This window comes from Electrophorus electricus, chromosome 4 (genome assembly GCF_013358815.1).
Source record: "Electrophorus electricus isolate fEleEle1 chromosome 4, fEleEle1.pri, whole genome shotgun sequence".
Lineage (NCBI taxonomy): Eukaryota > Metazoa > Chordata > Actinopteri > Gymnotiformes > Gymnotidae > Electrophorus > Electrophorus electricus.
Genome location: NC_049538.1, coordinates 789,800 through 815,827, shown reverse-complemented (window position 1 = coordinate 815,827; position 26,028 = coordinate 789,800). Strand labels below are relative to the sequence as shown.

At 37.4% G+C, this 26,028-nt stretch overlaps 2 protein-coding genes and 1 long non-coding RNA gene across 3 annotated transcripts; all 3 read right to left on the bottom strand.

Annotated features, from left to right (window-relative positions):
• Positions 1–299: 299 nt before the first annotated feature.
• LOC113587479 (interferon-induced very large GTPase 1-like) lies at positions 300–9,268 on the bottom strand. The gene is made up of 6 exons (XM_035525049.1): positions 9,179–9,268; positions 8,054–8,131; positions 7,446–7,571; positions 5,692–5,784; positions 3,553–5,081; positions 300–3,459 (listed from the first exon to the last, which is right to left on the bottom strand). The coding sequence occupies exons 1-6, from the start codon at positions 9,266–9,268 to the stop codon at positions 300–302; spliced, it is 5,076 nt and encodes a 1,691-aa protein (XP_035380942.1).
• A 7,605-nt stretch (positions 9,269–16,873) lies between these two features.
• On the bottom strand, positions 16,874–21,400 carry LOC113587478 (GTPase IMAP family member 8-like). Its single transcript, XM_035525269.1, has 2 exons — positions 20,777–21,400; positions 16,874–20,644 (listed from the first exon to the last, which is right to left on the bottom strand). Exons 1-2 carry the CDS (start codon positions 21,171–21,173, stop codon positions 19,308–19,310), a joined length of 1,734 nt encoding a protein of 577 aa, XP_035381162.1. The 5' UTR covers positions 21,174–21,400; the 3' UTR covers positions 16,874–19,307.
• A 1,054-nt stretch (positions 21,401–22,454) lies between these two features.
• LOC118241182 lies at positions 22,455–24,895 on the bottom strand. Its single transcript, XR_004775889.1, has 3 exons — positions 24,769–24,895; positions 22,731–22,831; positions 22,455–22,610 (listed from the first exon to the last, which is right to left on the bottom strand). It is a non-coding gene; the product is annotated as an uncharacterized LOC118241182 (long non-coding RNA).
• Between the last annotated feature and the right edge of the window lie 1,133 nt (positions 24,896–26,028).

The window sequence follows — 26,028 nt, the reverse complement described above, 5'->3', positions numbered from 1 at the left end:
ATTACTTTATTACTTATTACTTATATATTAATTTTTTATTACTTCAATCAATGAAATCATTATTTTATTTATTATAAATATTACTTCAGTATATGCAATTATTACTTTATTTATTATTATTTATTATTCCAATAAGGGGTCTGAGGCAGTGTATGTTACTGTTTTGAAAAAAAGATATCATGCAATATTTGAATTTATGTGCATTACAAATATGACTGTGCATAATATTGTACAGGAGGATCCCAGAGTCTTTGTAAAATCATCATTGTGAAATAAGACATTCAGTAAGTGACAGAATTTTACCAATGTCCTATGTCTAAGCTTGCAACAGCATCTATCTGATTATAATATTTCCATTCATCAGGAATCTTCCCCCTATCATAGAAGGTTTTGTTGTGATGCTTTTCAAGGTTTTCTTGGAATTCACAAATAAACCACTTCCAGTATGCCAGCTCGGAAAAATCAGTAGAGATGCCCCACTTAGCAAATGTTCCTCCTGCCCGCCTGTACTCTTTGTAAGGAAATGTACTCTCAGGGTCACTCGATGGCCAAAACAATTTGTTACTTGCTACTAGTGTTGTGCAAAAGTCTATGCAAAATTCTGCTGAATCCTTGTAATGCTGTCCATTCATTCCCAATGAGCGATGGAAGTCGGCATTGTGATCTCCAGTGTGGTCTTGTTGACTGTTGGTGCAGACAGCTCCACAGAAAGGACACTGTTCCCAGCAGCACCTGCAGAAGTGCTTTATCAGAATCTCATCTGGCCTTTCTCTGGATGTATCCGGTCTGAAGGATGAAAGCTTACTGAGGCTACATTTTAGCTCTTCGACAACCTTTGACAGTTCTTTCTGTATTACTTCCACAAGAAGGTCATAGTCAGTTATATCAGTACTCATGAGAACTCTAGTGTGAATATTGGTGTTTCCCAATTCATCTACCAGGTTGTTGGAAAAATATTTCAGCCATGTATCTGCATTTGATTTGACATTCATATAGATCATTGAATGTGTTGCCATTTTAGCTGCACTTATGACATTTCTCTCTTTCTCCTCCAGATACTCTTTTATTACAGAAACTGCCTGAAGGTTTTCTGTTCTCATATACTTTTCCACACTTTCTTGGATAAAAATTTCAAAGTGGGACCTCGGGTGGAACATGTATTTTAAGTACTTCTTAAACTTCTCATTCTTGTCTCCCTTCTGCTCTGCCAGGGACCTCAGAATGTATTTTTCCAGATCAGCTCTGTTCCCATTAAATGGAGGCTTCCCTCTCATTTGTCCACACACATATGTTGCCATCATATTGTAGACGCTCTGCTTGATTGGTTGTTTTAGTTTATGGCAGATTTGTTCTCCAAGCACAGCTGCTGATGTTGCTCCCTGCCAGTATTTCTCAAAGACTTTGAAATACTCAATCTGTTTTTGGTCCAAGTATAAAAAGGGATCATTTGCTTCCTTGAATTTCCCATGCAGCTCTGTAATTAGATGTTTTGCATCCTCAAACACAAAAAGTGAAAGATCAATCACAAACTCTTTCTTCAAATCAAAAGATTGATGACTTGAGTCAAAGTTTTGCACTTGTTTTTTGATATCACGTGCAATGTCTTGGATATAACTTGGATTGTATCCCTGGACTGCGAATGGAAATGAATTCACCTTTATTTTTACTTCTTCAGTGACTTTCAAAATAAGATCTTGTATTAATTTTTGATCTCCTGGTTTAAGAGATCTTTCCCAAAGATTTCTCTTTTTCAAGAGGACATACTTATTGTAATCAACAACACTGCAAATATTTTTGTAATCAGAATATTTTTTTCGCTCATGGACCAGGGCACTTTCGTGAATCTCTCCCAGAATGTTAACCACATCCTCCAACATGTCCATATCTTTTATTTTGGGGGCTTGTTCATGTAATTCAGAGACCCACTTTCCCCACATTTTTTCAAATTCTGCTTCTGAATCATTGTTACTGTTCCCATTTTCTTTAAGCTTCAAAGCAAGTTCTTTGCACTTTTCAAAGAGAATCTTCTCTTTGTCTGCTATCTGCTGGTCCAGTTTTTTACGAATACTTGTTTGCTTGATGTTGTCTTCCAGTTTTCTTTTTGCTTCATTTATAAGGTCTTCATGGAGATGTTGAATTTGTTTGTCAAATTTGGACTTCCACTGAATCAATGTTTCCTTGTCATCATCTTCTTCAAAATACAGTTTAAATGATTTCTGGACATTTTCCATGGTCGCTGCAATTTGATTCTTGAGCTCTTCTCTGTCAATTGTTTCCACTGTGCCACATGCCACTCTGTTAAACATTTTGTCTTCAATACTCAACATGGCACTCCTAAGAGTCCAGGTCCATTTCTCATACTCCTCCTCCAGTTTCCTGTACACTGATATCTCCTGGGCATTCTTGAAACTAAAGACAAAATTCTCATTAAGCAATGCATTCCATAGGTCTTTCACTCGTGTTCGAAATTGTGATAATTTTATGCCATGTGTATGTGATGCGTAAGAAAGAATGTCTTTCTTTAGCTCACGAACATTTTCGCTGTAGCATGGGTTTGGTGGAGCCATGGGTGGGCTGCCCTCCCAGAGCTGTGCAAAGTACTTCACATCCTTCTGTACATCAAATGCTATGACATCACTGAAACATTCTGCATCATACATTTCTTCTTTGGCTGATAACCGGGTCATTTTATCAAGTGTTTCCTGCAAACGTCTTCTTCCCTCCATGATTTTCTCTCTAGCTGCCACATCAGACACATTCTGATGCACAAATATACACCTGGAATTCAGTCTGACCTTCTTCATCCTCATGAAGGCATGAACTACAATTTGAAGGATGTCCTGCATCTCAGCAGGGTTCTCTCCAAAGATATTCATCAAGGTCATATTTCCAAGACCCACTACAAATGTAGCCAGTTCATTGTCATGATGTATGGTTGCTCTTCCAGCAAGTTCTAATGCTCTCAGGCCTTCAGTGTCAACAACTAGAATATAGTCAAACTTCAGCTTTGTCTTCATCTCCTCTGACACTTTGACCATCTGCATGAAGGCTCCTCTGGTGCACCTGCCTGCACTGACTGCAAACTGGAGTCCAAACATGGCATTCAGCATGGTGGATTTCCCAGAGCTCTGGATCCCCAAGACTGACAGCACAAAGACTCTCTGATCTCCCAGAATCTTGATGAGTTCATCTAGAACTGCTGAAACCCAGATCAGAGGAACGTGACCAGCATCACCATCCATCAGCTCCATTGGAATCCCAGATCTCATGAGTTCAGCAGCAAGTCTAGGCAGGTGAGTAAAGTCTTGAATTATTTTCCTTATCATGCCTCTATTCTCAGAGATTGATGCTTCATAAATCTGTCCCATCTCTCTGAGCATGTGCTCTAAACCAAAGGTGGTAGCATTAAGTTTGTTTGAGATGTTTTCTAGGTTTGACTGCTCTACCTTCAGTTTATCTGTTTTGTCATGTTTCAAAGTCAAATTCCCTTTGAGATTACATGCGTTTGAGACTCCTTCCATGTTTCTTTGTTCAGTTTCTGGCCTCTCGAATTTTTTCAAAGCCAACACTTCTGCCCATTTTTTGTCATACTCTTGATGGATGTCAGAGATTTTGTTTGATGTGAACTCATCCAATAAGATCCTAATCCACTTGAGGAAATACATTTTCTCATTAACAGACAGAGAGTCTAAATTTCCAACAAATCCCTGCATGGGTTTACTGAATTCATGTGCCTGCTGTTTACATCTTATTTCTATCATTTCATTTTGAATTCTGCTATTCTCTATTTCGATGTTGATACTTTGAAGCCGCCGTAGGTCTTTGTTCTTTTGGCACCAGGCATGCCACAGTTTTCCTTGATAGGGCAGATATGTTTCTTTGACTGTTGTTGGATCTTTTCTTTCCAGGAATCCCATTATCATTTTTGCTGCTTCCTTTCCTCTTTGACAGTCCTGATTGTGTTCATCCAAACTGAGCTCTGAGAATCTTGTCATGTTCTCAAGCCTGAAAGTCTTGGATGTTCGTAAGAGACAGTTCTTGATCACACTTCTGAGAGCATCAGACACATCACAATGATTTCTACCCCTCAGACCCATCCTGTATTTTCCTTTTCCTATCTCACACACAGCATCTTCATCATCATCCTCTTCATCAGTAAGAATGACAATTAGGGGTTTTGGGGAGTTGTAGAGCTCCTGCACAATTGCCATATTGTTGTCATTCTCATCAAGTTTAGGCAGAAATACAACATTTGTAGAGGCTATTTCAGTTACAATCTTTCTTTGAGTCGCATTGGTGCTAGAATCACCATGGAGATTACAGAATGCTACACAGTCAGGGAAATGATCAGTGCTCTTCCCAGATGGGAGGTACCAGGTGATCTCTACCACTCCATCCATCAGTAGACGGTTTCTGCTGCTACCTGGGCAGTGTCTGTGGAAGAACGTGTTGTGCCTTTCATTGATCAGACTATTCATCAGTTGAGACTTGGATGAGGACACAGAGCCAAACCTGAAGAATGCCACCATTGGAGTTTCAGCTTTGTACATGGGCATGGTTCTGCTGGTGACTTGGTGTGAAGGATCAGTCCTCTTCCAGCTCTTGCTGATTTGGCGCATTGTCCACAGAGGAAACTCAATTTTTCCAGTGAAGGGATTGGGAACCAGTAGTGGAAGTGCATACTGACACTCCTGCAGTTTAGTCACTATGGTCTGGCGAAGGAAATGATCTGCACAGAGAAAAACTGCCATCTGAACATCCATTGGGTGAATAGGGTCCTGCTTTCGTTCTCTGTTCACAGTCTTCTTTTTAAACAGAGCATGATAGACATCTCCTCCAGTGTGCTGAATCTTTGGAATTGTAGGTTCAGCATTAATGATGTGTCTTGCTTTGTAGTCTACTGTCAAAAGCCGTTGCATAAAAGTGTGAACCAGTTCCTTTTCGTTACTCGGCTCCTGACTGTGTACTGAGGATGGGGACAGTTCAAGAAAGTTTGTCCTTGTAAGTTGGTTATTATGTTTATCTTCAAGGCCAAGCCTATGGAAACAATCTCCTGTTAACTGGAGACTTGATTCGTCTTCCTGAAAAGTAATACATAACAATGTTAAAGATCAATTACCATAAGATAATTTAAAAATCAATTAAATTTCAATCAATACAAAATTACACACTCTCTATTCATGATTCATTATATATTCACAAAAATAATGCAGTCTGGAAAATAAATGACAAGGTAGTTTTATTAAAATTAAGAGAAACGTTTTTTATGCAAATCTATTATAAAAATGTATTCTAATCAACATTTGATATAGTTCTTTTTACAAACACTTTCTTCAACATTTATCCTCTTAAGTTTGTTGGAATAAATTTATGAGGAGCAAAATGCAAAATTTAGTTTAAAAATAACTCATTGGCAGCTGTCTTATCTCTATGCAACTGAATATTCAGATCTATAGTCATTGGCTTCTGCCAGTATGAGTGCTCTTATCTCTATTCATCTAAATATTCAAAGGGTTGAAAAATAAATACATTTCAAGTGATACTAAATCCATTGTGTGTCTGTTATGATTTACCTTATTGCACTCTATGTATATTATAGTAAGCCAATTCTGAGGATATTTCCCCTGCTGAATCATGTTACTTGTGGACTACACAGTAAATGACATTATAAAATATGAGGCTTCTACTTACCTGGTAGTGTACTTCTGTTGATCTGTGAGCCTTGGAGCCTCCTTTATCCTGCCCGAGCTGTTGCTGTGTGTGTAAATGTTCCCTTGGCGGTACCTGAAAGCATATGGAAATTGGGAAGTGTGGCCCTTACACTAGTCATCATAATAAGGAAATATGCCATAATACTTTTATTATTGTCTTAAAATCTGCTAAATAATAAAAATATTGTTTGAATGTTTGTGTTTATTCTTTAAAAGTCACTTTTATGGTTACTTGCCATAGTTGCAAATGATTGATGGTATCAACAGCACTAGGTTTAACTGCCTACCATAATGTTTACTGATAAATGTTTATGGCTACTAACACAACCTGGTTTAAACACTTACAGTTAACACTCATTATTCTACGTGTTACTGTGCCCATGCTCTTTACAAAATCAGAAGGCTTCCACTTCCACATAATACATTTTGTTTATGTAGTTCTTTTCAAGGACCCAAAGACACTACAGTCAGTACAAATAAAAGAAATTACATTGATAGACAAATAAAACAACACATACAGTATACATAACATTTACAAATAGCACTTACAGGACACAGACAGTGTTGTAATTCTATTGGTTTTCCACCCTCTAACTTCAAGCTTCCAATGTTCTGCAGCTCATGCTGTTGTTGTGTGTGCTGTTTCAATCTTGAGATCTAGAAGAGGATTATGAAAATTACTGGTGCATCTAGCTGTAATAATAGTCATAAAGGATGCTCCACCTACCCAATGGTTTGATTGGAATGTCTTAAACTGTGGACCATAACTGTTTTTGCTTGACTTGAGCAAATGGTAAATCCCGAATGGCTTGACAATTTCTTTTTCTATAGAATTACATCAGAATTACATTTACATTTACGGCATTTAGCAGACACTCTTATCCAGAGCGACTTACAAAAGTGCTTTGTCATTTACTCATAGAATGTATCCTAGTACAGTACAGTAGGTTAGAATCAAACATACCAATGAACTAGAATACTGCATTACTGTATTATTTTATAGAAAATAATTGCACTTATTAACATGACTATACTAAGTATTGAATAATGTTATTTGGCTGCATGAACTGTTTATTAGGGCTTTATCTAGTGTAGTGTAGGCACTACAGCACTGTACGGGCACTTGCCTCATTCTATCATGAAGCTCCTTTTTTAAAAACCACTGGCAGATGTTTAAAAGCCTTTATAACATTATATCTGGCATACATAAGGTGCGTGATACACATTTGGAATGTTGTCAAAGGTTTATTTCTACCAAAAACCAAATTTAGCTACATACAGGGGATTCATATTTCTCTACATGTTATTGTACCCATTCTGCCAAGAAGGTGATGGCACTTATGATCTGGTCTGGAATAGACCGTAACAGAAAAAGTTTGTGTGGGTCCATCTGTGTGTGTGTGTGTGTGTGTGTGTGTGTGTGTGTGTGTGTGCGTGTGTGTGTGTATGTGTGTGTAATAATCCAAGAGGAAAACACCAAGACAGCAGTGCAATAATACTGCAGCTGCCTCTCACACACAAGCTGCTACTGTGTGACATTCACTGTATGTCTACTGGAAAAGGCCTGGACACACGTATACAACCATGAAGCACACTGCTAGAAATTCCACAATGCAGTATTTCCCTCTGACTGGCACTCTGTGCAGAGCTGGTGGAGTAAATGCTGAGCAATGCTGGCCTTCTCCACAACCCAGGCCCAGCAGCCACAGCCTCACCTAGACACATCAGTCTTACCCTGTGATGTTCTTCTGTCAGTTTGCCACCACCTGACCTAAAGTGTCCACTGTCCTGCTCATGATGCTGTTCTGTGCCTCTGTGTTGCTGCTGCTTTATGAGTGCATGCTGTTCCCATGCGGACACCTAGAACAGAAGTAGAGATTAGCAGCACCTCTCTATGTCCATCATTTTAATGGGTCCTGCCTGTATTGAGTGGTTTCATTGGAATCTCTGATATCACTTTCTGCCCCTAATCTGAGGTTTATTTTTATTTATTTTGGTTTCTGTTTTTTGTGTGTGCTTCAATAAAAAACATCAGAACACTTGTTTCCTGTTGTCTGTAAGCTCAGACAGTTGTTTGATTATCTTTTATTATTTGATTATTGATTATTGCTTGATTATAGATCATTGTTTTATTAAAAAATCTTTTAAAAAAGATGCACAAAAATGCAAACAGTAAGGGAACACATGACAACGGATTTCTCTTTCAGTCCTTCTGATGCATGCAAGTGTACTTGCTTTGTGTTAGCTAAATGAGTCACAGTGCAGAGATCACCACTGGTTTAAGTGACAAAGTAGAAATGGAAGGCATAGTGGATAACATAAAGCAGAGAGATTGTACTCACCAGGTGTTTCACCTCTCTGTGTAACTTGAAGCCTCCACTTTCTTGACCAAGCTGCTGGTCTTTGCCTTCATGCTGTTCCTATGATGGGGCATGAAAGAGGAAGAAGTGAAAAAGCAATACACAACAAGTAACACAAGAAGCTTCTGTGACATTGCAACCTTCTGTAGTCTGTAGTTAAGAACACTGGGCAACAGTCATAAAACTTTGGAGCAGTGTTCTAATATGATTAGCTAGTGTCATATCGGCACAGTTTCCCCCTCTGGCGATACGGTTCCCATGGTGCTAAGCTCCATGTGGTTTGGTTTTTATTCAATTGGTTTCCACCTTTGTCCCATGACGTTTGACTTGAGATGTTGTATGTTGTAGAGTTTTTGTTTTGGTAATTGTTGTGTTTAGGTTCTCTGTGTTTTCTCTTGTGTCTTTGGGTTTGTTTTTGGTCCCATTTGTTCATGTTCTCTGGTTTTGTTTTCCCCTCATGGTTCTTCAGCCTTGGACTGTGTTATAGCTCATGATTTTGTATATGCAAACAGTAAACATTGCTCATCTCTCCACATCCGTCATGGCCCTCACATATGCAAATGAGGACAAAATGCAGTTTGCACCATATATCAGTAAATCACACCAGCAGTCCACACAAATGAATGCAGCACTGATTGCTGTTAATGGCATGGTAAATCTGGCACCATGGTAACTTGAAAGCTGTTTAAAGTCTGGATTGGATTGCAATTTAGTACTGTGATGCTCATTCATTACACACTGTCAGCTGACACCAATAACATGCTAAATATAAGGCCATCATAACAGTGTATGCTATATTAGGCATGCAGTATATATTCATTGTCTGCAAATAATGTCTTCATTTTGTCAGTTTTTCTTAATTCCAGGCCTCCCTGACCACATTCCCTACACCGTGTCCAGATCTGGGTTATGAAAGCAAGCAGTTTTTATCACTACTGCTATGTTTGAGAGTCAGAATATTATTTTGCAAGCCAGTGTCCACTGACCTATGAACCGGTACCCTATTTAACTATCTACACATGTGTCAGATTAGTCTATTTGTTACTCCACCCATGCTAATGAGGATACAATATATCAATGCCACAGAAAAGCAGAGAACCTCCTTACCTGCAGATGTCTTTCTGTTGGTGTGTCTCCACCTAACTTGGAGCCTCCACTGTCTTTCCCATGTCGGTACCATTTGCCTCCATCACACATCCATAATGGTATCTGGAGGAGTAGTGAGAAATATATTTAATTATAACAAGTGTCTGTGTTGAATAGATCCAGAAATAAATTTCCTTATCAGAAAGGAAAAGTACATACAGTGGTATGAAAAAGTGTTTGCCCCCTTTATGATATTTTATTTTTCAAATCATTTTATTTTTCAAAACATTTTTCAAATGTTTCCAATCATCAAACAAATCTAAATATTAGACAAAGATAATACAAGTAAACACAAAATGCAGTTTTTAAATGAAGGTTTTTATTATTAAGGGGAAAAAAAATTCAAACCTACATGGCCCTGTGTGAAAAAGTGATTGAACCCCCCCCCAGTTAAAACATAAATTAACTATGGTTTATCACATCTTTGGAAAGCTGAGTTCAATTTCGCTAGCCACATCCAGGCCTCATTATTGCCACACCTGTTCTTAATCAAGAAATCACTTAAATAGGACCTGCCTGACAAAGTGAAGTAGACTAAATGTTCCTCAAAAGCTAGACAGCATGCTGTGAGCCAAATAAATTCAGGAACAAATAAGATACAAGGTAATTGAGATCTATCAGCCTGGAAAAGGTTAGAAAACCATTCCTAAAGCTTTGGGACTCCAGCAAACCACAGTGAGAGCCATTATGCACAAAAGGCAAAAACATGGAACAGCGGTGAACCTTCCCAGGAGTGGTCGGCCGACCAAAATTATGCAAAGAGCACAGCGATGACTCATCCAAGAGGTCACAAAAGACCCCACAACAACCAATGAACTGCAGGCCTCACGTGCCTCAGTTAAGGTCAGTGTTCATGACTCCACCATAAGAAAGAGACTGGGCACAAATGGCCTGTATGACAGAATTCCAAGACAAAAATCACAAAGCAAAAAGAACATAAAAGCTCGTCTCAGTTTTGCCAGAAAACATCTTGATGATCTTTTGGGAAAGTACTCTGTGGACTGATGAGACAAAAGTTGAACTTTTTGGAAGGTGTATGTCCCATTACATTTGGCGTAAAAGTAACACAGCATTTCAGAAAAATAACATCATACCAACAGTAAAATATGGTGGTGGTAGTGTGATGGCTTGGGGCTGTTTTGCTGCTTCAGGACCTGGAAGACTTGCTGTGGTAAATGGAACCATGTATTCTGCTGTTTACCAAAAAATCCTGAAGGAGAATATCTGGCCATCTGTTCATGACCTCAAGCTGAATTGCACTTGGGTTCTGCAGCAGGACAATGATCCAAAACACACCAGCAAGTCCACCTCTGAATGGCTTAAGAAAAACAAAATTAAGACTCTGGAGTGGCCTACACAAAGTCCTGACCTGAATCTGATTGAGATGCTGTGGCATAACTTTAAAAAGGCAGTTCATGCTCGCAAACCCTCCAATGTGGCTGATTTACAACAATTCTGCAAAGATGAGTGGGCTAAAATTCCTCCACAGCACTGTAAAAGACTCATTACCAGTTATCGCAAATGCTTGGTTGCAGTTGTTTCTGCTAAGGGTGGCCCAACCTGTTATTAGGTTTAGGGGCAATCACTTTTTCATACAGGGCCATATAGGTTTGGATTTTTGTTTCGCTTAATAATAAAGACCTTCATTTAAAAATTGCATTTTGTGTTTACTTGTTATCTTTGTCTCAGATCAAACAAATTTAAATATTAAAGTATGACAAGCATGTAAAAAAAAAAGATATCAGGAAGGGGGCAAACACTTTTTTACACCACTGTATATTATCAAAAATATAATTCCCAGAATTTACAAGCAATTTACCATACTTGGAGTTAACATGTGGAGATATATATAAATAATTTCCTTAGGTATTTAAAAACAACATGAAATGAATATCATAGCATTTTCTCCTTCCATATTGTGGTGTATTTATGAATGTAAAAGGCCATTCATCTGGTTTATACTTGGACTTATTCATTCAGTCATTCTTCCTCCAAACAACTTAATCCAGTTCAGGACTGCAGGGGGCAGCACCAGTCCTGGCACAATGACAACATGAACTATCTATTTATTTATTTTTAATCTCAGGTTAGCTTTTAAGAAATTGTGATATTTGAAAATTATTATTGTATTTGGCTGGGCACATTATAATTTTATTTGACTAAAGACATTCTATGATTAATTAATTGGAGTAGAGGAGTCAAATTCCATTGTACACCGGTATAATGAAAATAAATTTGTTGTAATAACAAAACATAAAGTAGCAATGCAGTGTTCAGTACAGCTGCACACCTCTTCTCTTTGTAGTCACACTGGACTGTAGAGTTGTGGCAGTGCAGTATTCAGTGCAGTTGGACACCTCTCCTTTCTGTAATCATGCTGGACTTTAAGGTTATCCATTTTTATCCAACTCAGCCAAATCTCTAAGTGTCCTTCATTTCCAAAGAATTTACTTTTGCTCTCAAAAAAGTGCCAGCTTTTTTACGTCAGTCTGCAGGTGACACTTGTGCTGTTGCTCCAGCACACTGCTGCACAGAGAATCCAACTAGAAACAATGTAAGCCAACATACGGATAAACCACTGACTGTTCATCCAGTCCCAGCTGATGAAGGACCTCCATCTGAAACCTCCTGTTTCTCTGCAACCATATACTTCATGGCAATTTTGACTACTATTAATATTGTTTTCATGACTGAGTATTATGTGTGGATATTCTGTTAGCTAGTAAATTCTGTAAACTTACAGTAAGCCTATGTGATGTTTATTTTTAACAGAGAAAATGGCTTGTATTATTTATTGATAGCATCACATGATTTATAGTTGGTAGCATACTGCACCATATTGTTAATGTTACTAATTTATGCATATATAATGCAATATACAGTATTTTGCAGTGTAACACAACAAAACATACAAACAAAAAGAACAACCCATAAATGCATGAGATTATTATTATTATTATTATTATTATTATTATTATTATTATTATTACTAATTTGTGCATATATAAAGCAATATACAGTATTTTGCAGTGTAACACAACAAAACATACAAACAAAAAGAACAACCCATAAATGCATGAGATTATTATTATTATTATTATTATTATTATTATTATTATTATTATTAGTCACATTTATATAATGCCTTTCTGAAACCTAAGTGTTCCAGACCAAAATCAGCTTTTACAATCAAATCATGCACACACTGATGAGAGCTATGCCAGGAAGTTTATTATTTCTTAATAAAGATAAGAATAAAGGAACTCTGACCCTGGGGGTGAAGGGATCCTGGAGAATGGAGCTGGGACAGAGCTGGTGGACTGAAAAGTTAGGTATGAAGAAACTTCTCCCTAAGACCCAGTTGGTGGATTGAGGACTTAGGTTTGGAGAAATCTGTCCCTGAGGCTTGTCTCTCTGGTTCTGATAGAAGTGAATTAATCTTGAAGATTCTTAACATTTGTAAACTTTGTGAACCACAAACAAAACACAGTTGATTTTTACCTCCACCCAAGAAAGCAAAAGTGGACTGTTGGAAAGCAGAAACATAGCCATAGCCCTAAACCTAACCTTAACCCAAACCCCTAACTCTAAACCTAAACCTAACCATAACCCTAACCCTAACCCCAACCCTTAACTCTAACCCTAACAAGTGGAATACACAGCAAGTGCATAAAACGTCAGGTAGGGCAGCATGAGTTAACAAGGTTAGATAATTATTGGCTTGACTGAAGTTAACACATGTTCATGTGTCCCTGGGTGAGACACCTTTTTTTTTATATATATATATATATATATATATATATATATATATATAACACATTTTTATTGGCAACAAGGGTAAATCAAAGTGTCATAAAATTAGATTAAAACTCTAAGTGTTTAGAATAATTAAAGGCAACAAGCTAAAATAAACTTTAAATCAATTAACACAATGTAGAAAATTGATAACAATAGAATTGATGTATACATGTATGTGTAAATGAAAGTCATTGTGTTTGGGGTTTTTTCTGGGAGGATTAGCATAAGTAACTGTGTGATGGGCGTGTGGATGAAAAACAGAGCATCAAGGAAGAATTATGATTTTTAGGCCATGAAGGCCCCATGCAGGCAAATATTTCAACTCACTATATGTATCCATACCAGTCCTCTCTAACAATCTGAGGTTGCTAGAATTTTTTAAGAACATTCCTTCCCTAATATGGGAGAGGTCTAAGATATAATTTACAGTATATATACATGCAATCTGAGGAGTATTTCAGAACAGCAACCCGATGTCTTTGGGGTGATAATTAATGGCAGGTATTTTCCTGTGATATTGAGTGATCTTCAAATTCTTTGTTCTTATATTTGTATAGTGTGGTGTCCTTCATCTCAGCAGAATTCCTCATCTATTCAATTTCTCTCTCCCCTCTTTGTCTTGGCATCCATTACATAACATTCAGGTAGTATATTGTCTTTTATTTATAGCATGTACTTTGGCCTTATTAGAATAACCAATTCTAATGTGCAACTAATTGTCTTGTATTATGTTCATAATTCTTGTGTTACCTTAAACTCACATGAAGCTCAGCTCTTTATATAGCATTACATAAAGTAAATTCTTAAGTAATCACTAGAGTGAAGAACCAAATATAGTTTTATATATTGCTCACAGCAATTCCCCGTAAAAGATCCAATCTCTGCTATATACGTTTACTAGGTTAAACTATAACTCAGGATAGGCAGACTTTAACCTTATGACAAAGCAGGCTGCCTATCAATGAGGAACTTTATAAAGTTAGTGATGAATATTGACATGACTTGCACTGGGCTTTGATATAGAATGAGCTCTTTCTAACACATTTTAATTACAATTTGTGTCAGATAAATATATTACATATATTACATTTTACACACATTAAACCTTTGCAAATTCCCTACACTCCTACACCCACATATTATAATCACAGCCACATGTTATATCCACACACACATGTTATATCCACAGCCAAGAGGAGCTAGAAACCATGTGGTTTTATCACAGAAAATAGATACTGCCAAAGAAATAAACCTGCCAACACAGGAAAAGAAATAAGTAAGAAAGGAAGGAAGTAAGAAAACAAACAAACAAAAAAATGTATGGCTCAGCTAGTGCTGAAGGAACATGTTTGTGGTGCCTTTGAGTGTTGTCAGAAGGTTTTACTGCAACCCAGAAGATAATCTGAGAAGATATGACTTCAGAATGACACATCAGTACACAACACCAAGACCTCAGGCAAGGCCCTGTGTAAATCTTTCACACACCTCCAACATTCATTCCACTTCAGAGCACTAGCAAACATGTTCTTGCACAACAGTTGCATACACATATACTGGTCTTGTCTCTGTCTGCTCATTACCATAAAAGCCCTTTTGGCCATTTAAGATAAGATATACTTTATAAGATAAAGTATGCAAAGGCGATTTGTCCTGCATTCCATACTACCTGCACTGTACACAAGAACATTCAATGCAAAACACATCAACATTGGCAATTCCAAGATCACAAAAAACAATAAAATTCTTAAACATTTGTTATCAACTACACACCCCATTTGAATAGACTTTACAGATTTATTGTGTTTGGCTTGGATAGGTTAGGGATTTTAAAGGCCATTGAGGAAAAGGATTGCATGTATCTAGTCAACCTCAGGGAGAGGTGATAACACCTAAGGAACTGATATTTGTGGTGGAGAATGGGGGATGGGTGTGAAATCAGTCCAGCACAGGCTTTAGGTCTTTTGAGATGTTTAATCAGCAGGTATGATATGCTGTTGATATGGTCCACTCTGAATGATGTACTCTAACAAATCAGACAGCCTCACTATCCCAACTTTGCAAAAATAAATGAATTTTCTGCAGTTCATAAATTATCCTCTTTTTTATGTCATCATTAATGCAAAAATCACAAAAAAATGATCTCTTTAAAGATTAGAACATGAACATTTTCTTTCCCAAGCATAAAGTTGCACAGTACTGCTAATAGCAATTAACTACAAATAATAATAATTAGGGTTAACTTGAAATATGCATTGCAAATTCACTATTTATAACAAACACAAACATGTTGTTGCCACATTCAAGTATATGTGTTTAATTATTTTCCTATAATATATTAACATTATAGGAGAATAATTAAACACATATACTTGAATGTGACAACAATACTATTAAAATTGTTGCGTTTAGTTCAGGCACAATAATATAAAATACACCTCGCAAGATACTCTTGTTTAAGTACTAGTTTAAGTTACAGTCACCATTTGTATTCATGAATATACTGACATTATATTAACATCCAAAATCAATTAAAGCTATCTGACTACAGATTTCACCATTTATATTGTGAATAATAATAAAATACAACCTGAGAACAGATACCTGCCTGCTTTAATAGTAATGTGTACCACCTGAGAATGGACATCTACCTGCTTTTGGTCTTTGTTGGCCATCAGTTCCTCTTTGCATGACTCTCCCTCTGCTGCTCCTTGGTTAAAAGCACTGAATTATAGCACTCAGCGCCTTGCCTTTTACAATGGACGTGAGCGTAGCTTAAAGTCACATGATGCAGATCTCTGACAATAAGGAAGTATGGATAACAAGCATCATCACAATGAAAGGGGTAGCAGTGAGATTTCACTCAAAATCAAAAGTAAAATTTAGCATATCTTAATCTGAACCTGAACTTTTAAACTGTTAGGCAGTGGGTGGAGACTCCTAACTCCCTCCAAATGCATTCAGTATTGTGCAGTCAAACAGTCCTCCACCCATTCAGGCATACCGCGCCACTGTTTTGGTGACACACGACGTGTCAAGAGGGCACAGTCCAGGTTGTTTGGTCTAAGATGTCATAGGAGACTTTAAGGTCACCTGACCAGACATGAGGACCCAAACTCAGATCCTTTCTGTCTGAGTGTGAGTGTGTAAACTTTACTTCAATAACAATAAATGCTATTATAACTGCCTTGTGCCTCTTTAAGTGCTAAAGCCAAAAAAAGTCCACTTACATTCTTCACTCTCATAACCACATTCCTGGTGGGAAAATATCTCGCCTATGAAAAAACCTAATTCATGCAGTGTGCGAAATATATGATTTAAGCAGTTACCTAAGATAAACAGTCCTTGCACCCACCCAAGAGGGCCTTGAATCCTAAATGCTGTCATGGGTGGGGCCATGTAGCCCAGGAACTGTCATTGGTGGGGCCTTGTGTCCTTGGTGCTGTCATGCTTGGTGTTTACATTCAATTACTTAAACACAAACATTGTACATTCCAATGTATATTGTACATTGCTTTTCCTGTTGTATAATGCTGTTATTCACTTGTGCTGATGCAGGCCTAAAGTTAGAGAAATGCTATTACATGTATTCTACATACCAAAAGAGATAAATATTGTTTATAAAAAAATATTGTATTGTTGAAATACCGAACCACATTTATGCTCCTAAAGAAATAGGGAATATATAATGTGTGGTTGCTATGACTTAAGTATCCTTAGACGCCATTGCTGACTAAGAAGTTGAGGCTTGAATAATGACAGTGCAGTTACCACAATAGGTTGTGAAGTAGATATATTAAATGATTAATTTTATTCTTCTTGCGCAAATGCAAATGTTTTGTTTCACCTTTACACATTTAATTAACAGTATACAAGCAAATTAGTAACATATTAAGTTAATAAATGTTTTTATGGGGTGATTATAAATCCAAGTCAGACTAGAAGGGGACAGAGAGAAAAATAGAGAGAGAGAGAGAGAGAGAGAGAGAGAGAGAGAGAGAGAGAGAGAGAGAGAGAGAGAGACATGTACTTACATTGGCTAACTAACCCAAACTCAAACCAATATGTAGAACCAATGGCAGCATTGATCACAGCTGCAGAGAATCACACAGAACACTTTTTATGTGGGTCTGTTTGTATTAACCTTGGCTATGAATGCAGTGGTAAAAATTGTAAAAATGTCCATTGGGGTTATGGTGGAGCACAACAGCCAAGTGTAAGAGGCCTAGTAAGAGACTGAAGATATTTAATTCTAATACTAGACATATGTAGAGATGTCTGTGAGTAGACACCTCAGTCTAATACTAGACATACATAGAGATGTCTGTGAGTAAACACCTCAGTCTAATACTAGACATATATAGAGATGCCTGAAAGAAACAGATATTATCTACACAAATGACACAGTTATTTTAATCATCAGTTGTCTTTGAGCATTCATCTCTGAACCATCAAAACCAAAATCAGATTGTTCCCTAGAATAACCTTCTGAACCCAAACACTCTTTAAACTGGATTAATTAAAATAAACTTCTGGAGTAATTAATGCTCTTTATAAATTTGAGCTTGTTGGTTTTAGGTGTTTCCAACAATAGATACCAGGCCAGCACCAGCATTTTAGTTTTTAAGTCTACAAATTATGTTTTTATGTCTTCCATACAGATCTAAAATTATTTCTTGTTTAGATATGCAAACAACCTTAAATGAAATGCATGACTATTTCTGTACAGGTAGGTTTAGTAACAAAGCTGAATTTAACATAATGTAATTAATAATAATGAAAAAAAAAAACACAAAACAGTAAAGTATTTAGCCTAAAGTTGAATTGAGTCTAAATAATAGAGTAGGATCAGAGGTGATATGGCTTAAAATGTTAACAATCAATGTACTTAATTCATCATTAGACCGCAAGGCCCATTTGGCTTTAGATGTCATATTTTTTAAGGGAGGAATATGGCCTCCTGACCAGACATGAAGGATATAGAAACATGGATGCATGGTTTACTAGGTGTAACTTGCTCAAATAGTTTAAACATATGAACTTTATGTAACTTAGGCAATAATAAAAAATTAATTTAAATTCTATATATTCTGCATTTTATCAAACTGCAATTCAAAAAATAATAAATGCTAATATAGCTTCTGTGTGCCTCTTAAATGCTAAAGCCAGTGGTACATTTCACTGCATACAGGAAAATATGACATAAATAACATGAACAGAACATTTACCCACAGTCTGATAGCCAATTACAATTGCAACCACAAGAATAAATACAGAACTGTGTTCATCTGAAAAGCTGACTCCACAGCAGACAGGGTCTTGAGGATATGAAATTACACCTTTATTACTTGTCACTGATGAGACCACTAATCGGCTGCCACCTAAAAATAGGTGTGATTGTCAAGCCAACTTAGCTAAACAAAAAGGAAAAGTGAGAGAGAGGGGAGAAAGTAAAAATAAATAAAATGCACATAGCACCAGACTACCCAGTCAAGCTACCATAGGACACCATCAGGGCATTATATCCACTAAACATCACTATGCCACCCAGCCAAGCTACCATAGGACACCATCATGGCATTATATCCACTAAACATCACTATGCCACCCAGCCAAGCTACCATAGGACACCATCATGGCATTATATCCGCTAAACATCACTATGCCACCCAGGCAAGCTACCACAGGACACCATCATGGCATTATATCCGCTAAACATCACTATGCCACCCAGGCAAGCTACCACAGGATACCATCAGGGCATTATATCCACCAAACATCACTATGCCACCCAGCCAAGCTACCACAGGACACCATCATGGCATTATATCCGCTAAACATCACTATGCCACCCAGGCAAGCTACCACAGGACACCATCAGGGCATTATATCCGCTAACCATAACTATGCCACCCAGCCAAGCTACCATAGGACACCATCATGGGATTATATCTGCTAAACATCACTATGCCACCCAGCCAAGCTACCACAGGACACTACCAGGAAGTTATATTGACTAAACATCACTAGACATATCTGAGGGCAAAAATGAGTAAAAATGTAAACAGCACATGTCAAATAGAAGGCAATGTTGACAACGGCCATATAGCTGCTGTGAATTTTACACCCTGCTCCTGACTCTGCCAGTATTTATGTGCTCACAATACCATTACGTGTAAATGCACTTTTTAAAGTCATACCTCATGTTAGTTTAATCGGTACCACAGGTGGCATATGTGGTGAATACCAGGGTTATCAGAAATACTCTTCCAGAGACAAGACTGCCACATTAGATCTACCTGTGCTTTTTTTTACTGAAAACATCCATTTTCGAGTTGTAATTTCTAGCTGTAAAAGCACCACATATTGCTCCTACAGCTCCACCAAAGGCCAATCCAATTGCAGCTCCAACAGGACCAGCAGCCAATCCAACTGCAGCTCCAACTCCAGCTCCAACAGCCAATCCAGCTGAAGTTCCAACTACAACTTTGTACCCAGCTCCAGCTTGCCCTGCAGCAGTTAAATGGTTGCCATGAGCTCTTAAAAATGTTCCTAATCCAGAATCCAACTCTTTTGCTCCTATTATTTCTTTTTGTCTTAGATAACTTTTATGTACCACAAACATCTTCTCTCTTTCTGTGAATTTTACTTCCTCCTTTCTACATACCTTAGCTTCCCCAGACTTATTCAGTCTACCTCTCTGAATTTCAGCTTGTATTTCTTCTTGATCCATCTTTTTTCTCTCCTTATACAGTTTTCTCTTAAATTCTTCAACCTGGCTGCGCATTTCCATCCACCTCTGTCCAATTTTTCCACCTCTTGGCTGATTAATAATAAATGGTGGTTTTATTTGTTCCTTTTCTATCTGACTTTTCTCCTGCTCTGTGCGTGTCTCTACCCCAACTCCCTTTTCTCTCTCTATTTCTGTTTGACTTTGTTCATGCTTCTTACTACTTTCCTCGTCCTCCCGCCTGAATCTTGCTGCATCCTCAAACATCTGATTGGAGTAGAAGCTTCCTCCATTCTGCTCCAGCATTCTGTCTATCTTCTCCAGCAGCTCAGTGACCTGCTGTCTGTTACTCTTGTCTTTATTGTTAAATATATGATACCCTCTACACTTCTCAACCAGTTTACTGAGGGCACTGTTTTTTTTAATCAGTGTGTCTACATCCTCTTTTTCTAGCATGTCTCCATGTGTGAACAGAATGATCATGTACTTCCTCAACTCTTCCCCAAACATCATCTCTAATATATCAACGACCTCTTCTTCCTGTTCTGTGAATCTGACATTAATTTGGTGAACATAAAGGAAAGCATGTGGTCCTGGACTGGACATGTAGATACTCCTTCCTATCTCTACTTTAAGATCTTCAGGAGAGATCTGTGTGTCAAAAAGTCCTGGCGTATCCACCACAGACACCTTTCTCCCTGAAACCACTACCTGATGCATTTCTGATTGTGATGTTACAGAGCTGAAGTGAAGCTCAGATCTGAATCTGTTCTCTCCCAGGATGGTGTTTCCTGTTGCACTCTTCCCCACTCCAGTCTTTCCCAGCAGCACAATTCTTCTTTCATTAGAATTCTTTTCAGGTTCAGGGGATTTTGTCCGAGGGAACCTTGTCATCTTTGGAGCTGGATGTTGAGACAGCAGGCATATCAGAAAAAAGTTGTTATTTAATATTGGAAATTTATCTGGTTTAATTTATTTCTGTATAAGCACTATCTTCCTTTAAAGTCAAGATACTATTCTGCATATGTACGTACACATATTCAGCGGGGTTTCTTTGATTTTCTCAATCAGTTTTCTGACTTGATCTTTAATTTGGTTCTTGTTATTGAAGATGTGGTATCTGTTCTGTAATCTCTGTATGATTCTCTTCAGTTCCTCATTCTCTTCTATAACCTCTTCAATAGTGAGATTCTCTCTCTCTAGCACATCTCCTCCAGTGAAGAGAATCCAGGTGTTCTGGTGGAGCCACTGTGGTAGCTTCTCAAAATGCCAAATCCTTTCTTCTGTATTTATAGAAAATCCATCCCGTTTTCTTGCAAAGTTTTGAATTGTGCTCTTTTCTTCTCTAGCAAATGCATCTGCCTTTATTATTTGCAGAATGACAGTGGGGACTGACTCATCTAACTGGCTGAGAACATTTTTCTTCTTCATTATGTCTTTTGTGTTCACTCCTGGGTCATATTGCCCTGGTGTGTCATACACATTAAGCTTCACTCCGTCAATGATTACACATTCCTTCTGAACACACTGAGACCCTGAGAATTTCTTAATATAGGTTCCTAATATAGTGTTCCCTGTGGAGGTCTTTCCAGCTCCTTTATTTCCAATCAGAATCACATTGAAACAAAGTAGAGCACTCTTGTCTGTTGGTTTCTGCATTTCCGTTAGGATCCCTTTCAAATGACAGAAGAGTTGTATGAAAATAAATTCTTCCATTTTTAGGATCAGAATTTTAATAATTATTCTAGTTTTATGAAAATTATCTTTAAATGGATATGAAATATAAAATTAATTCTTAAAATACTTTTAATAATAAAATACATGTAATATGTGAAACATAAATTAATGAAGACATTAAAAGACTTGTAATATAACAGTGTTTAAACAGTGACTGAGTTGTTAAAAAAGTTTTAATGATTGAATAACAACACATCAGTGTATATCCACTGTTATATTACAAGTCTTTTAATGCATTAAAATAATTGTGTTCACACACAGCACTGAGATTTAGCACTCAGCACAATCTCAGCTGAAGCCATATTGTAGACAATACGATACAACTGGAAATCAAACATTAAATCTCAATCCATTAAATGAGGGAGGTATTTTTATCTTATCTGGTTTTGTATTGTCCATCATATTTTGCTTCAATATTTATTGTTTATTTAAAAATAATAATTTTAGTGTTATTACTTGGAAAATATACTGCTTTGAAAAACCTACCTTTAAAAAAACACGTACCACTTTTTTTGCTCCTTCTCTCTTGGTGGTCTTCTCTGAGCTTTAATGCTGTGTGGTACATCTCAGCAGTGTAGCATTGCTGTTTGTTCTCAGAGACCAGTTTGTCAAGTTTCTCCATCAGTGTTCTCATCTCTGTTTGGTTGTTCATTCTCTTGCTGCAGGTAAGATATCTGTTTCCACACTTCTTCAGCAAGTCCTCTACAATTTGATTTTTCTTCAGTTCTTCTGTGATGATGTCACAATCTTCTTTCTCATAAGTGAAAAGAATCATCACATATGGTAGAACACTTTCACCAAATTTACTCTGGAGCCAGTCTAACCCAAGTTTATCAGTATCTGTTATCTGGCTCAATGTGAGTACAAAGATAAAAGCATGGATTTCATTTTTGTCAACAAGCTGTCCAGTGAGCTGGTCCACAGAGTCTAGATAAAGTTCTGCATCTTGTAGACTGAGTATATTGATCACTGAGACATTGCGTCCTAATATGTTTCGCCTGGGAACGACCAGAGAGAAGTCCCTGCCAGATTGACTAGGCTGCTCTCGTCTGAGTAGGAAGTTCTCTTTTCCAAAGTAGACTGCAGATGTGCTTCCGAACAGCACAATGGTGAGATTGGGTGACTTGTGGTCTAAAAACATAAACAAGCAATAAACTACCACACATCTGAGGTAAATATCATACACTTCAGCACATATAAAGACAAAGTACTCTTTATTTCCTCTGTGTAAATGTTACTGCTTATTCTTACCCATCTCAATGAAGTTTGGGACACTGGGGCTAGATGACTGGAATTCTGTCCTGTCCATTTCTGCATATGTCAATGTTGTCTTACTTTATGTGTTTATTTCCCTTAAAGAAAAACAAAGTTGTAATGTAAATGACTTTTGTAAAATTAAAAGTTAATAGCCAAAATAATTTGTGTAGACAGCCATTTTTTATTTAAATATCTGAAATAATCCATAAACCACCCTCTTCTGTGCTCACCACTGGACATAATCCATAAACCACCCTCTTCTGTGCTCACCACTGGAAATAATCCATAAACCACCCTCTTCTGTGCACACCACTAGACATAATCCATAAACCACCCTCTTCTGTGCTCACCACTGGACATAATCCATAAACCACCCTCTTCTGTGCTCACCCCTGTCCATAACCCATAAACCACCTCCACTGTGCTCATCACTAGTCAAAATCCATAAACCATCTCCACCATGATAAGTCAGAGTATATCTGTGTATTAAACCAAATGGTTCCACTCAAACTCCACTCATGTGGTCTTGCAATGGTTGATATGTGATATTAATATGTTATCTGGTCACTCAGTGTTAAAGTTGATAAATATTACTATGTTGTTTTGAATTGGACTGCTTTATGATTTTAATTTTACATTATCTCTAGATAAACTGTGGTTCTGCCCAGTTTTTCACTCTGGTAAATGAAAAATTAATGTGTTTGGTTTGGTTTGATATTTTCTCCTTTGTAAAAGCGAACTGTTAGTGTACCAGCTATGGTTATTTTTGTTAATATAATCATTGTGGATATCGAGTCCCTGTGAAGTCTCAATTGCTTTCTGATAATCAGGATAAAGAGCTTTCATCTTGCATTACCTATACGTTCGTTGATTTACCTCCTTGCATTACTTATATGTTAGGTGATTTTAGCTGAAGAGTTGACCTCTGACATAAGTGTTTTTGTTTCTTTCATTCTGTCTATTCCACAGGATGAAAAGCTTCCTGACATTGCTTGTTTTTAACTTGTACTTTACCACAAGCCACTGAAAAAAATTGATCAAATAATCAGAATATTTTTAAAAATTGGACTTACATTAATTCATTTGTTAACACATGCTATGTCCTTTCCACCCTGCTGTTTCTATCACTGACCTTTTTTTAATTGATCTGGAGTTTCAAAATTGCCAAATAAATGATATACTGTGTAGATTTTAGTAGAAGGCTCCACTGATAGAATATTTGTTTCTAAAAATAAATACATAAATACATTACAGTTTGATAAATCATTATATATATATAAATAATCAATCACAATGAAAACACTTGTACCAAAACTTGCACTTAACACTGATAACTTAGATATGTAATTATTGCTATTTTCATGTTGTGCAAGGCAACCAGTCGGAAAGGCACACCCACTGACTCACACACACACACACACACACACACACACACACACACACACACACACACACACACACACACCTGCCCCAGTTCCAATCACCTGATTATTGATCAGGCACCTATGCCTTATTTATCCTCTCCCTATATGAAGCACACAAGCTCTCTCCCCCAGTGTTGTAGAAAACCCACAGGATTCTCCTACAGTGCTGTGCATTGCTTGCTGGCAGAACCCAAGAAGACGTGCTCCGGAGTGACCTGCCCCCTACTGTCAACACACTACAAGCCTTACTGCCAGTATGTTTGCTTCTTTGGTTTCATTGTACATTTAACCAGCTTGACATTGTGCCTTCTGTTTGTTATTATTACTATGGCAAATAAATACTCTCCTCAACCACGCTCACATCTCACTCACCCCAACACAGCTGTTAGTGATGAACTGTTCTTTACACTGGACAATATTTTGTAATGATGAACACACTCCAAATATATTCAGGTGCACTGTCAAATTTAACCCTACTAACACTACATTCCAAAGTAACAGAGTAATGAAGAGGATGAGATGTCAAGTGTAAAGAAGAGTGTAACAAAGAGGACAAGATGCTGCTTCACTTTAACAAGATGGAGGGAACAACCAACAAAAATCCATACCTGAATACACTTGCTTGTCTTGGCAACTGCAAAAGGACATCCAGATGTGACTCAGATGAAAAGAGAGAGCTAACTGAATACTACACTAGATTTAGTATATATGTAATCTTTTCAAACACTTAGAAGTTTGAAGACTTTGCTCAAAACCACAGCCAAAATGATATATCTGAGAATGTCTATCTGTTTCCTGTTCAGCCTGCAACAGGATGTGGGTAAAAGCTGATGACTGTCAACTGAGGTCTGGGTCTCTCATCTCTCTTCTCTATTTTCACTTTTCTCTCTCTCTACCCTACCCTTTTCTAGAGTACGTTCTTGCTGCAGATTCATTCTGATGCAGGTTCTCTGTAGGTCCGTTGAATGGTGGCCATTTTGGCTCAGAGAGCTGAGATGGCTGCAGGTTAGAGTGCCAGTTTCCTGATCCTCTCTTTATGAGGCAGGCAGCAGAGTGAAACCAAAGCAGCTACATCTGAATCACTGCTCTCTCTCTCTCTCTCTCTCTCTCTCTCTCTCTCTCTCTCTCTCTCTCTCTCTCTCTCTCTCACACACTACAACATGTTGAGGTAGAATTAGTACTAGAAAATACATGCCATGTCTTTTGCATATAAAAGCAGCTGTCTGAGAAAGAGAATACTGAATTGAATACGACCTTAGTTTCAGAGAACATTTAAATCGTCTTTCTGAACATCACAAAGTTTTAGAACTTCACTCAAAAGCACAGCTAAAATATCTGAGAATCTTCACGTTTTTGTTTTTTTCTGTCTTGCAGGATGTGGGAAAAAGTTGAAATCTATCTGTACCTCTGAGAGATACAGCTCTCTAAATCATGTACTTTCAAAATCAACAACCTTTCTTTCTGAAGTGAAAGAGAACTGTGCTAAGGAATTCTCTTCTGTAGCATCTGACATTAATGCATATTTACAAATGTAGCAGTGGGATTTATTGTTATTATTATTATTATTATTATTAGTAGTAGTATTAGTATTAGTATTAGTATTATATTATTAGTTCATTTATATAGCACCTTTCGCAAACCCAAGCATGCTTTACAGACAGAAATCAGCTTTTACAATCAAATCACACACTCAGATTAGAAGCAGCAGCCAATTTGCCAAAGCATACTCTTAAACAGAAACCACAGCCCCCTGGGAAGGGGAGGATCTTAAGACCAGGACAGAGCATCACTCATCATTGGACATACATGCACAAAGTACCAACCATCACTGGAAATAAATACACAGAGCACCAACAACCAGTGGACAT

Coding starts and splice junctions, on each gene's coding strand:
- LOC113587478 (XM_035525269.1), bottom strand. CDS start 21,173: ATGAAGAAGAAAAATGTTCTCAGCCAGTTAGATGAGTCAGTCCCCACT. Junction 20,645..20,776: donor AGAAACCCCGCTGAATATGT/GTACGTACATAT, acceptor CTCAACATCCAG/CTCCAAAGATGACAAGGTTC.
- LOC113587479 (XM_035525049.1), bottom strand. CDS start 9,268: ATGTGTGATGGAGGCAAATGGTACCGACATGGGAAAGACAGTGGAGGC. Junction 5,785..7,445: donor TGACAGAAGAACATCACAGG/GTAAGACTGATG, acceptor ATATGCTTTCAG/GTACCGCCAAGGGAACATTT. Junction 5,082..5,691: donor CAACAGAAGTACACTACCAG/GTAAGTAGAAGC, acceptor ATTACTTTTCAG/GAAGACGAATCAAGTCTCCA.